Source organism: Mus caroli, chromosome X (assembly GCF_900094665.2).
Source record: "Mus caroli chromosome X, CAROLI_EIJ_v1.1, whole genome shotgun sequence".
In the NCBI taxonomy this organism is placed as follows: Eukaryota; Metazoa; Chordata; class Mammalia; order Rodentia; family Muridae; genus Mus; species Mus caroli.
This window is the reverse complement of record NC_034589.1, coordinates 156,723,659-156,737,445: the sequence shown is the minus strand read 5'-3', so window position 1 is coordinate 156,737,445 and position 13,787 is coordinate 156,723,659. Positions and strand designations below refer to the sequence as shown.

Sequence of the window (13,787 nt, the reverse complement as noted above, 5' to 3'; positions counted from 1 at the left end):
CGATTTCATAAATCTGCGATCATTCATTCATTAAATATTTATTGTGTGCTGGGAGTATACAATGACACACTGGATTAAACACCCCCAACCCTCAGGTTCAAGAAGTTTATCCTCTTAGTGGGGCCATCTTGCAAATGAACAACCCATTCTACAACAGAGCAAGAAAATGGTAAGAAAAGGGTAAGTCGAGTTCTGGGAGGGAATACTGGACAGAGGCATGGTTGGTTCCTCTAGGCTCCTGCGGGACTTTTCTCTTGGAAGTGCCCAAGTGGAGGTGTGAGAGATTTGGACTTGTACCAGGTGAAGGGAGGTGGGGGTGGGGAGATGCAAATTTCTGGAAGCAAGAACAGAGTAGTTGTGGGAAATCTGACAGTCCACTAAAAACCTCCCAGCCCATTTGCTCCACTTTCCAGCCAGGTCTTAATCTAGTAATCACACTGCCTAGTGGCTTTGCACTCAAGAAGAAACAGGCCAGCACTGCCCTCTCTGTCACTGAAGGTCTGCCCTTCAAGTCTCCTGTCTTCTGGTCGGTCATTCAGGGAGTATTTATGATCGCCCGATCTTTGCAGGCACACTGTTAACAGCGGTCTCAATGGTGCTTCCACTCTTCAGGAGGTTTTGAGCCACTAAAGATAGACCATGGGGGAGCAATTCAGGAGTGCTGCAAGCTGACACGTAAGGTGTTAACGACCCTTTAAAGACCCATAAGCTTTGCTGTCTGCTGCTCACTGGGGCCTCCAGGCCCTACCTGCTGGTCCTCTCGGAAGGATGACCCAGTGTTCTATTAACTGCCGGGAATGTCTCCTCCCCTCGCTCAAGGCCACTGCCCGTCTCCGGCCAGCTCCAACACCGCGTCCTTCTCGCGTGGCCACACTCATCTGCGCGCAGCTCCGCCGAGGGGGCTGACGCGCGCGCGCGCGGCCAGGCAGCTCCTGGGGGCAGACGCCATCCAGCCTCCTCGGCGCCTGGTGACTACCCTAGAGCAATCCTCTCCCTAAGAGATCCCCACACTCCGGCCAGAGAGCGCACGCCCGGGGTGACAGCCCGGCACACACGTGGGCGCAGCCTGGAAACCGCGGGAATCCTAACCCATGGGGACCAGAGGGAACGGTCTGCTGGAAGACCTCGGTCGAGGGATCTTGCTCCCCGTCCGCACCCCTCCCTGAGCCCCAGAGGGGACGGGCGGGGACAAGCCCTGGCGGGGCCGCGCGCTTCCATCGCCACTGCCAAGGTCCTCGCTGTGGCGCGGGGTGGCCGGAGGAGGGGCCGAGGGCGGGGCGGTCGTAGCCTCCACCACTCCCGGGCCCCCCCGGTGGCGGAGCGCCGCCTCCCCGGCCGTCCTCCCCCACCGCGCGCACTCTGCCCGCCCCGGAGCCTCGCCCTCCGCCACGATGAGCAAATGAGCGCGAGCGAGGGCATGAAATTTCAATTCCACTCTGGGGAGAAAGTGCTGTGCTTCGAGCCTGACCCTACCAAGGCGCGAGTGCTGTACGATGCCAAGGTGCCGCCGCGGGGGGAACAGGGAGGAGATGCGGGACTGGGTTCCAGGGATGGGAGGCAAAGGGGCCAGCGGAGGACAAGTGGCCCGGAGTCCCGGACAGCCACCAGGGCGCGCCTTGGCCTGCGTGGAGCGGCCCGGGACTACAGGGGACGCTGGCGAGACGTGCTGGGCGCGCGACTTCCCTAACTAGAAAGGACCCATGATGCTTCCGCTTCCGGCCGTGTCGCGTCGCTTACGCGCGGTTGCTAGGCCAGGGTGGCGGTTTGAGCGCTGGGCGCCAATCCGGGCGACCGGTGTAGGAGGACTGTCGCCTGAGGCCTCTGCTTTTGTGACGAATCTGTCCTTGTCCCACGCGGCTTCTCGCCACATGGGCTCCGTAGAGGACACCTTGACCAATTTCCCCACCCACATCTTCAACCTGGTCCTCAATTATTCCCAGCTGTCAGTCCCGAACCCTGATCGAATTTAGGATTGTAGTCATGCTGGGGGGGAAGGGAGGGGCTCAAGATTGCTCTGTTGCTTTCTAAAGGATTGGTGGGAGGCGAACAGAGCTAGGAAAGAATCGCGTCTCGCCTGTATCCAGCTTGGTCAGCCCAGGCTGAGCTATATCTTGCGGTTGTCAGTTTTTAAGTGGAGGGCAGGACTGGACACCAAAGTGCTCCAGAGCCCAGAGAAGGTAAAAATTCAGCGCGCTGGGGGTTGGGGCAAGCATCGGTGTCTCCAGCCACCAAGGCAAAGTCCTTGGTGGCAGAGACAACTCGGAGCAGCACCAGGTGCGTTTTTAGCCATGTTTAAGCAGTGCTGTCCAGTGGGACACCCCAAGGTCTGTGCTGGATTATGTACCTTTGGTTCTTCCTGAAACCCTTAACTCTGTTTACCTCCTATTGCTATCCCTCCAGCTTGCTACATCGCTAGGAGATGGAAGGATATACCGTTTCATTTGTACCAGATATCACCTTAGGGAATGCATGGCTATTAAGGGGAGGGGAAGGGTTGTGGAAGTCTCTGGCTAGCTAGGCAAGACACTGGACAAGGCAAGGCCCAGGTGACTACAACTCCCAGAGGTCTCAGGGCTGTTCTCTAGTCTGGGCCCTAGCTAATGACAAATCTACCGACCAATGACTTCAGAAGCTTCACCCGTTCTCAAACTCAAGAGACCAATCCTGGGTTGGTTGGAAGGATGTTTCCTATTTTGAGGCAACCACTCCGGCAGAAGAGGAAAAAAAAAATGTTAAAGAATGTTACAACCCAGCTCTAGATCTAAAGGGGGGGATGAATACTTTCTTATTTCTTTAAGAAGGGACTGTGATCTAGTTCTTTTTACCAAACTTATAGTAATTTTCGGTTTGCTGTGCCACGCGTGAGTAGTATTTCCTGGTTTCAGATCATCGATGTTATTATCGGGAAAGACGAAAAGGGCAGAAAGATCCCAGAATATCTGATACATTTTAATGGTTGGAACAGAAGGTCAGTGAACTTGTTACAGTTAGACTTAATCGCCTTTGTAGCAAGATAATTTTGTAACTTTAAGTTTTAGAAACACTTGTAGAAAAGTTTAATTTCCTGCTTCTGCTTTGTTTGGAAAGCTTGCCTGGTTTGAGGCATGATTATTTTAAAGTCTGTTATGTTTGGATGACCTATGAGTAATCTCTAGAAATCTTGGTTGCTGTAGCTGAGTTCCCTTTGTGCTTTATTGGTATCCTCTTGGTGGTTTTGAAGTTTTTTTTTTATATAGCTTTCTAAAATGTCAGCAAGTCTGGGGCACTTCTCCATGATGCTTTTTAGCATCCGTTTCATTTGTTTCAAAATAATGACTTTCACATCCTCTTCTTCTTTTTCAACCAGTTGGGATAGATGGGCAGCCGAAGAACATGTGCTACACGATACAGATGAAAACCGGAGATTACAGCGCAAATTGGCCAAAAAAGCAATAGCTCGTCTGTAAGTATACAAAAACTTTAATGGAAGTGCTATATTTAGTGTGGCTTTTTTTTTTCCTGGTTTGGATTTTCTTTAATGATATAAAAGTAATATGACATTTCAGCAATCTTACATATTTAAAATAAATGAAGCATTTCTAAAGTACTCTAAAGAATCACAGACATTTTCAGAATAACTGTTTTCCACTTGGTAGTGGGGAATCACCATTATGGTTTGTTTTTGTTTTTTTGTTTGTTTGTTATGTTTTTNTTTTTTTTTTNTTTTTTTTTTTTTTTTNTTTTNTTTCGAGACAGGGTTTCTTTGTGTATCTCTGGCTGTCCTGGAACTCACTTTGTAGACCAGGCTGGCCTCGAATTCAGAAATCCCCCTCTGCATCCCAAGTGCTGGGATTAAAGGCATGCGCCACCACCGCCTGGTGACAGCATTATGTTTTTAACGTTTAATCTTCTACATATTTAAGAATTATTGCTTATTATGTTCTCTGTGGATGCCAAGTCCCAGTTTGAAGTTTTATTTGGATTTGTTTGTCATTTTCAGGAGAGGGACAGGAAAAAAGAAGAGGCGCTGTAGGTTGCCTGGTGTGGACTCTGTATTAAAAAGTGTGCCAGTTAAAGAAAAATCTAAAAATGACGAAAACTGTGAGTGCTTTGACTTTACTTTTCCTCAGTTGAAACCAACTTCATGTCATCCTCTCATATCTTAGGACTGAGAGAAAGAGTCATTGAAATTCTAGACAGGGAAACAAACTCATCCCATCCAGCGGTTCTCATTTAAGATTTTTATTGACTTTATATGATGGTATGAAAGTGTCTTGTTCCACTTTCAGTATACTCGGCAATAAAATACATGTGCTATTAGTACTCCCACAAGGTTAGCTTTATTTCCATGAGTTTCCTCAATTGTCAGCTCCTCTAAGTGCTCTGGGTACATTTAAAGCAGCCAGCCATGATAATTGAGTAAGCTAGGTGATTTTCATCAGTCTAGGTATAACTGCATCCTAGGTGAAGGAGCGTATTTGTGATATGCACTCAGTTTGCTTTAGACAGGTCAAATTGCAGTCACTGTGATCAGTCAGCATGTGGGTATAAGACTCGACCAGAGTCTTCCCAGTCACCGCCTTCATCTCTGCTAGCAAACCTGCACAGATCGTTTCTCGTAGATCATTTTCTTCTTGAGACCTCCAGGGCCTTGCCACCACTTATGAATCCAACAGTGAACCATAGGATCCTAGCTGGTGAAACACGTTCAGATCATTAGCTTGTGTGATTTTTGTATCCATTGAATTTGGAGTTATATTTATCAAAATAAGTTTCTGTTCCGAAAGGTACAGTATTTGTGTTTAGGATTTAAAATGGATGCAGAACTACAGACCATTCTTCTCAATCAAGTGCATGTGCCACCTAAAAACTTTGTAACTGTAAGGATTGTCAAAGTGTATAATATGAGTTTGCCTGATATTTTTGTTTTATGTAGCAGTAAGCAGCACCTGTCATGAGAGCTGCGGAGAAAAGAATGGAGGGATAAAAGAACACCGTCAGCGTCGTATTAAAGTAAAGGCTAAAGCGGTACAAAAAAAAACGTTTTTATTGTAGAAACTTTGTCTTTGATACACACACACATACACACACTCACAATTATATAGATATAGACATAGATATAGATATAGATATAGACATAGATATAGATATAGACATATAGTAGTGGCAACTTTTTCAGGTTAGGAATTCTTTTCAAAAGTATACTTTTCAAACCAATGTTGCCAATTTTCCTGTGCCATTTCAAGAAAAGACATCCGTTTATGGTCCTTGTATGACTATAGTTGACTCTTTATGCCCACAGAGTGTTTCCACAAGCTATGTATTTTTTTTTTAAGTAAGATTGTGAACTATACTTCATAGTGACTAATTTTTAATGGTACATAACAGAGATTGGCTTTTGCCTGCCCCCAAATTGAACATAATCCCCAATGGTAAGCCTAAATGAGGAAGGAACAAAAGTGAATCTTCAATGTAGTTAATGCTGTGGAAAAACACTTTGTTATGTGGCAGAATATCGCTGCTTTTGTTTTTTAATAGCGGACATGTGGCATGATGTGACTGTTGTGAATAAACTAGCTTGGTTGCATAGCTTATTCTTATTTCGTAGCTTATTCTTATTTCGTAGCTTCTCTCACTGTTCTCAATAATTCAAAATGGAATTGTGATATTGCAGAAAAAAAAGGTTTTGTCGCTGCGTTCAAGAAAGGAAATGGATGAAAGAACAATCACTATAGATATCCCTGATGTTCTCAAGAAGCAGCTAGAGGATGACTGTTACTATATCAACAGGAGGAAACGGGTATGCAAGAGGAATGGACTGTCCAGGATGCTGCTGCTTGCATGCTTTCATGGTCAATGTGTCATACACATAGGGTGATGACAGGGTGGAGGGATGGGTGGTAGTTTCCTTTCCATACTGTAAGTTGACTTACAGTAGTCCTGGGTTCTTGCTTAACTTAAGCAGGAACTTAAGACTTATATACCATATGATGTCCCTTTGAGCCCTTCAGTGAGTTTTCCAGAATCCTGATACCTGGATTTCAACTACAGTTACGATTTAAGCCAGGTTGATAGCTCATGTGATCACTTTAATTCCAGCACTTGGGTGGCTGAGGCCCAGTGAGTCCAAGACCCCCCTGCTTTACATAGAGAGTTCCGGGACAGCTGATCTCAGAAAGTTGAAAGGATAAATAGATTAGGATGTAATTAGTGGGTTAGGTGCACTTCTCTTGCATATGCTTTGAGAAGCTTTTTTTTTTTTTAATAGAACACTAAGATTATTACTTCTTTGTATTCAAAACAATAAGACTATAGTAGTATGAGAGTATGATCTGTGGAAGGGAAGGTTATCAAAGATCTTCAAGACATACTTATTAAAAAGTTCTTGAGCAACATTGACAGAGTTAAACTGGTAAAGTTATAGCGATTCTTTCTTGGAATATGTGTCTGATTATAATAGGATGAGTATATCAGATGTTTCTATTTTTCTTAACAGTTAGTGAAACTTCCATGCCAGACCAACATCATAACAATTTTGGAATCCTATGTGAAACATTTTGCTATTAATGCAGCCTTTTCGGCCAATGAGAGGCCTCGTCACCATCATGCCATGATGCACACGCACATGAATGTGCACTATGTCCCAGCAGAAAAGAAGTGAGTAACTGGAGTGCTTAATCTTTGAATTCTGTCTTTGGGTTTTGGTTATGTGTTATCATTGTTAGCTTTTTTGGTGCTACTGGGGATCGAATTCAGCCCTCATGCATGCTAAGCAAGTGCTCTTCCATTTGACTGTACCCTAAAGATTTTCCTTTCTATGTCCCAGTTTAGAACCAGGGATCCTTTTCTCTGTTCAGTTCTGTTGAACTCATCTTAACTCAAAGCTGATTTGTGGATTTTTGGGTCAGTTATCAGTCTAATAGGAAACTCTTGGGCCTTTGCTGAAGTGTTTGGTAATTCCACACGAGACCTAGCTTGATTGTGCATTACCCTGCTGCCAAGACCACCATTTTCAGGGATACCACGTAGGAGAACTATCTACTTGAGGAAACAGAAATGGGCAATGAGAACTGGATCAAAGGTGGCTTCTGACTGGTCTTTTAAGAAATTAATCAATGTATGCATGTGAGTACATGTGTGCCATGGCACATATTTGAAGGTCAAAGGTCAACCTCTGCTATAAGTTCTCACCTTCCACCTTGTTTGAAACAGTCCCTATCGTGTTGTTCATTGCTAGGTTCACCATCCTGGCTAGCCTCTGAGTTTCCAGAGATTTGCCCATGTTGGTATCTTGTTTCCCCACAGGAACTCTGGGATTAAAGATTAGTGCACTACTATATCTAGCTTTTTAAAAAGAATATTTATTTATTTTATGTATGTGAGAGTACACTGTCGCTGTCTTCAGACACACCAGAAGAGGGCATCGGATCCCATTACAAGTGGTTGTGAGCCGCCATATGGTTCCTGGGAATTGAACTCAGGATCTCAGAAAGAGCAGTCAGTGCTCTTAAATGCTGAGCCATCTCTCCAGCCCTTTATCTAACTTTTAAGTGGATTTTGGGGATCCTAATTCAGATTGCCAGACTTGTACAGCAATCACTTTTACCCATTGATCTACCTCCTCTCCACCCCGAAACAACACTTTATTCTAGTCAGAATCCTGCTATCCTCATGATTTGACAGGACCAGTGTCAGGGAGGTAGAGTATTGCAGTTGCAACAGAAGCCAGGAGCTTCTGGGATGCTCCTGCTGCTGGGATGTCTCAGGTTGCATTGAACCTGTGCATTTGTGTTATATGGATACATTTAAGTTAATAGCATAATGCCTGCAGTTTATATTATGGTCTATATTCCCCTATTTCTTTATTATTATCATTGATATGTTTGTTTGTTCTTTTTATATGTAAGTGATTATTGGTTTTAAAAGTCTGCCCTCAGGTGGATAGCATCCACCTTTAATTCCAGAACTCAAGGAGGTAGAGGCAGATGGATCTCTGTGAATTTGGCATTACCTAGTCAGTTGGCATAGTGAGTTCTACACTATCCAGGGCTATATAATGAGACCCTGTCTCAAAATAAAATAAAACAAAACAAAACAAAATAAAAATAAAGATAAATCTGCTCTGTTTAAGATATATGCCTTTCTCATGAAGTTTGGAAAATATCTATGACTTTACTTGGTCTCTAATCTTTTTTCTCTCAATCTTCCTAGTGTTGACCTTTGTAAGGAAATGGTGGATGGATTACGAATAACGTTTGATTATACTCTCCCATTGGTTTTGCTCTACCCATATGAACAAACTCAATATAAAAGGGTGACATCGTCAAAATTTTTTCTTCCTATTAAGGAAAGTACCACAACAACTAATAGGTGAGTTAGACAACATGAAAGTGCATCTGAACCCTCAAGTGTCAGCACTGACCTGACTCACTTCTTTGTGGAAGTACCTGATCTGCTGTTATGGTGGCCTGAATGTCTAAAGGAAGGGAAACACTGTAGGGTGTCCTTACTGGTGTCTCCCCCAACGACCTGCTCCCCCTGTTAGCTAGATCATCATTCACATTCTCATGGTTGTATGTAAGCATTCCAATGTAGCCAGGCATGATGGCTGGTATTATCCTAGCATCCAAGGGGCTGAAGAAGGAAGGCTTCTATGAGGACAGGAGCTCTCTAGAGGGAGTTCTAGGCTAGCCAGGACTACATAGCAAGAGAAGGGTGGGTGGACATAAGATTCCCAAGTAAACAGCATTATCAATGGATTCTGAGCAGCTGTACCATCTTTCAGAAGACAGTAGTTACAAGGCAACATGAACCAGAAGGATAGAAAGTGGAAGGATATCATCCTTAGTGAGGTAACCCAATCACAAAAGAAGTCATTAGATATGAACGCACTGATAAGTGGATATTAGCCCAGAAACATGGAACACCCTAGATACAATTTGCAAAACACAAGAAAATCAAGAAGAGGGAAGACCAATGGGTGAATACTTCATTCCTTCTTAGAATAGGGAACAAAATACCCATGAAAGGAGTTACAGAGACAAAGCTTGGAGCTAAGATGAAAGGATGGACTATCCAGCGACTACCCCACCCGGGGATCCATCCCATAATCAGCCACCCAACCCAGACATTATTGCACAATGCCAGAAGGATTTTGCTGAAGGGACCCTGTTATAGCTGCCTCTTATGAGGCTATGCCAGTGCCTGGCAAACACAGAAGTGGATGCTCACAGTCATCTATTGGATGGAACACAGGGCCCCCAATGGAGGAGCTAGAGAAAGCACTCAAGGAGGTAAAGGGGTCTGCATCCTATAGGAGGAACAGCAATATGAACTAACCAGTACCTCCAGAGCTCGTGTCTCTAGCTGCATATTTACCAGAAGATGGCTTGGCCATTATTGGGAAGAGAGGCCCCTTGGTATTGCAAACTGTATATGCCCCAGTACAGGGGAATCAGGAGTGGGTGGGTAGGGGAGCACGGTGGAGGGATAGCATTTGAAATGTATATAAAGAAAATATCTAATAAAAAATAAATGAAAATAAAAAGAAAGTGGAAGTACAAGTGACATCCTTTGCTTGATGCTATGTGATCTGGGTCAGCTTCTGACTCTCTTGTCTCTACATACATAGTATAGAATGAATGGCTGTCTCCCTGGTGGGTAGTAATTCATGACGTCATTCACAAGGGGTCAGCAGTCTTTGACTCTCAGTGTCTGGTTAGTTCCCTACTTCTCTTTTATTACTGCTTTGCTTCCTCCTGTGCCTATGCATGCTTTGTTCTCTGTTCTGGTAGGGGTTGCAAGGATGGATCCATCCTTCCCTAAAGTCTTTCCCCCTAATTTTCCTAAGGCACTCTGCCATGTCCTCTCTCTTCTCTTCCTGAGTGGTGTGCATCAAGTCTAGCTTGGTAAGGGAATGAATTTAACTGGGGCTAGTTAGGGGAACATAGGCTACCAGTAGCCACACCACTGCAGAAGAGCCTTCCTCTCTCTGGCATTGAGCCTTTAAGTATACTCATAAGGGGGTGGCTCTCTTGCGTCTTAGGAGCCCTGCCACTTTTCACAAGGCACTGTTAGTGGTTATGAAGATCTCATGTGGTCATCACAGCTGCTCCCATTCCAAGATGGCAGTAGTCAGGTCATGTCCAGATGACCAAGTTTTCCAGCATTAATAGTAGCATCTTTTGGTGTAAACCAGCATCTGCTCTTATCTACTGCTCTTTTGCTAGGCTCTACCTCCTTTGTCACAAATAACTTTCTGTGCCCTACATTAGCTAGCTGCCTTTCTTCTTCCTCTCTTGTATGGTTCTCTGCCTCTCTAACATCTCTTTGGTAGTTTCTCTATTTCCCTTCTCCATGTCACTTTTGCCCCAGGCAAGAGGTCGGCAAAACTCACCCAAGGACCTGTGTTGAAGTCCCCACAAATGACTTGCTTCACACTTGATTCCCAGAGTCTGGCATAAACTTAGACATACTTGTGCCATCCTCAAGTCCTGGCAATTTTTACATTTTGAAGACATCGTGTGGTCATCTTATTCAGTAGAGCAGAGTTTCTCTGTCCTGGGTCCTGTCCTGTGTGACGTAGGACACTTAGCAGTATGTCTGGTCTCTATCCACTAGGAAACAGCATATCTGCCCTCAGTTGTGATAGGCCCTCACCAGGCTGGAACTGTTGTCACCAAACATTGGCAACTGCTTTCTGGGCTGGGGCCAAATTCTGCCTCTCCCCTCCGAGCCCTTGTTCTGACGCATGGAGAAGAGAATGTTTCAGTCTCCAATGACAGCATGTCTTGTGGAGTTATGGGGACCTCATTTATCTAGGAACTACTTAAGGAAAAATGTGTGTTTGAGTATATTTGGAGATACCTATGTGTCACCTCCTCCCTCCCAAGTTGATTGGTGAACCTCCCTTTGGGAGGCCTTGTAGAAGCCCCCAGATCTGTAGAGACTGCCAGTGACACTCTCCTTCTTGCCCAGGAGCCAGGAAGAGCTGTCTCCTAGCCCGCCTTTGTTGAACCCATCCACACCACAGTCTACAGAGAGTCAGCCACCTACTGGTGAACCAGCCACCCCCAAGAGGCGCAAAGCCGAGCCAGAAGCACTGCAGTCTCTCAGGCGATCCACAAGGCACAGCACCAATTGTGACAGGCTGTCTGAGAGCAGCTCCTCCCCTCAGCCGAAGCGCCGGCAACAGGACACATCTGCCAGCATGCCGAAGCTGTTTCTGCACTTGGAAAAGAGTGAGTTTGCCCTATGAGCGCCAGGTCAGGGAAAACCACTTTTTTCTTTATTGTTAGCCTCCCTGAGTATGTATAAAGTGTGTGTTATTCTCCAGATCTCACCCAGGTTGCTATAAAGCTACTTCTTTGAAGAAGAGGAAAACAGCCACAGAAAGATGGAAAAGCAACTGGTTTGGGTGGCTCAGTGAGAACTAGGGAGGCAAGACTCTGTGTTTAAGGTTGATTTGTTATCCTCCCTCTTTGCTACTTTTGTGAGCTAGTGGAGTTATTGGAATCCCGTGTTTTCTATACATATTCAAGATGAAGTGTGATTGCTACATTTCCATGCCTGTTTTTAAAACTTACCTTGAAGACTTCTGTTTGAATAAAGTGTTTAAATGAGATGCTGGATTCAACAGAGTATGCTGTGAAACCCCCCATTCAAAGTAATTTTTAGGATAGTTAGAACTGTGCATCTGCCTCCACTATCAGTTCATATATTTTCATCACAGAATGAAAGGAATCTGTCCTACCTTTATCTGCCCTTCCCCACCTCCCTTAGAAGCTACCAATTTGGGATATTTTATATTAATGGAATAATGTAGCATGTATGTACACAATTGATGAGTTGATGGAATGAAAACTGGGAAGGTTTCATTAGGAAATAAAACACTTTTAAAAACCAATTCTAAAACATGTATCTCCATGACTCCCACTCTAGCCCCTGGTATGTTTTCTTGACATTAGTTATTTAGGTAAAAATCACATGTACAGTTCATCAATTTTAAGATGTAATTTTATTTTATGTGTATAGATGCTTTGCCTTCATATACGCCATGGCAGTGTCTAGTGCCCTCAGAAGACAAAAGAGTGTCAGATCCCCTGGAACTGTAATTACAGAAAGTTGTGATCTGTCATGTGGGTGCTGGGAATTGAAGAGGACCCAGTGGTCTTAACCTCTGAGCTGTCTACCCAGTCCAAGTTAACCATTTTAAAGTGACTAATTTAGTGGCCCTACTTTTTAATTTGTTGAGCTATAATCCACACACCATGCAGTTTTCCTATTTAAAGTATCCAATCCAATGGCATTAATTCCTCCCCACAAAAAGCAGTCACCCCCCACCCCCACCCACCCTTTTAGAGCCCATGGATCTTGTTTCTTTTCTCTGGTTTGCCTATTCTGCATATTATGTAGGAATGGACACAATATGTAGCTCTGTGTTGGATCCCTTTCAGCTTAGCATCACCTTCTCAAGGTTGACTTTGGTAACATATATCAGTACCAGGCTAAAAATACCACTCCAGCTGCTACCTTTTATAAGATGAAGGTCGTATTGTTAACAGGTTGTAGCTTTGGAGCATTGATTTAGATTTGTGGTCTGGTGTTTATCAGGGTCCTGAGCGTGTCTCTGGTTCGGTCTCTCTGTAGCTTTATGGGTAAATGATTGCACCTCTCTCTTTGTCAGAGACACCCGTGCACAGCAGATCCTCTTCCCCCATTCCTCTGACTCCAAGTAAGGATGGGAGTGCTGTATTTGCTGGCTTTGAAGGGAGAAGACCCAATGAAATCAATGAGGTAGGGTGCTTGATGTTTGGCTCCAAGGGTTCTTTTACCCTTTGTGGTTGCTTCAAATCCTAAGCTCTCCGAGTATCATGTTACTTTACAAGAAATAGCAGCAAAACGATAGTAAGGTTTGAGCTTGCTATTGTGTTCCTGTTTTCAAATCTGAGAAAACTGCCAGAACTCTTGTTCTACACTTATAAGGATCTTTTACCCTAAAGATCATACAGTTATTAAAATATTTGTATTTGCATTTTGTATAATGTATTAAAACTTTTATTCTTAAGAGCCACATTTTAGGTTCTGTGGGCCATATGATGTCAATTAAGATGAATCAACTACAAAGCAGCTTCAAACAATATATAAACGAAATACGTACTGTGTTTCAATATACCATTATTGTGAACACTGGAATATAAACACTATATGATATGCATGAGCTAAAAATATTCTTTTAGCTTTAATAAATCATTTATAGGTGACCTAAACCAGCACGTTGTTTGTTCTCTAGTGATGGGGTCCTAAGAGAGAGGAGCAGGAGATCAGAAGATGAAGAGAGCATAATATAGAGAAAAGAAAGTTTAGGATCAAATTTTCTTTCACGGTTTATTTGTTATGCCAAGCAAGTTTATTAAGAACTAAATTGGGACAGAGTCAGCAGAAACTCTTGTTCGATGGACTAAGTTAGAGGGAATTTAATTAGTGTTGCACGAAGGGAGCACTGGGTATCTCAGGAGCATTACAGACCAAACACACAGCAGCCTTGAGACTGATAACCATAATCCCCCTGGTGGAAAATGATGGCTTCGCAGGATCTGAAGCTATTTTTTTTTTTTTTTTTTTTTAACATCTGATTCTCCTCCAGGAAGAGTAACCCTAATAGCCATCCCTTTGAAAGCATGCTAAATGCCAGCATTAGGCTAGCCGTTAAGCCCATTAACTTGGATGCTTTGCCACTACAGGCTTTGTATTTATGGGAAATGGTATTTCTCTCTCTCTCTCTCTTTTCTTTCTTTCTTTCTTTCTTT

At 43.9% G+C, this 13,787-nt stretch overlaps 1 protein-coding gene across 5 annotated transcripts in view; it reads left to right on the top strand.

Annotated features, from left to right (window-relative positions):
• Nucleotides 1-1,334: 1,334 nt before the first annotated feature.
• The window catches only part of Msl3 (MSL complex subunit 3), a 21,045-nt gene continuing 8,592 nt past the window's right edge, over nucleotides 1,335-13,787 (top strand). Inside the window, exons 1-10 of one of the 5 annotated variants that reach the window (XM_021153585.2) lie at nucleotides 1,335-1,501; nucleotides 2,886-2,968; nucleotides 3,347-3,442; nucleotides 3,980-4,080; nucleotides 4,919-5,007; nucleotides 5,654-5,779; nucleotides 6,476-6,636; nucleotides 8,191-8,349; nucleotides 10,957-11,219; nucleotides 12,665-12,774. In XM_021153585.2, coding sequence (XP_021009244.1) covers nucleotides 1,400-1,501; nucleotides 2,886-2,968; nucleotides 3,347-3,442; nucleotides 3,980-4,080; nucleotides 4,919-5,007; nucleotides 5,654-5,779; nucleotides 6,476-6,636; nucleotides 8,191-8,349; nucleotides 10,957-11,219; nucleotides 12,665-12,774 — 1,290 coding nt within the window. In that variant the 5' untranslated portion in view covers nucleotides 1,335-1,399. Of the gene's footprint in view, nucleotides 1,502-2,885; nucleotides 2,969-3,346; nucleotides 3,443-3,979; nucleotides 4,081-4,915; nucleotides 5,008-5,653; nucleotides 5,780-6,475; nucleotides 6,637-8,190; nucleotides 8,350-10,956; nucleotides 11,220-12,664; nucleotides 12,775-13,787 lie in introns of those variants that run through there. The other 4 variants (XM_021153584.2, XM_021153586.2, XM_029473329.1 and 1 more) reach the window with 4 other exon arrangements.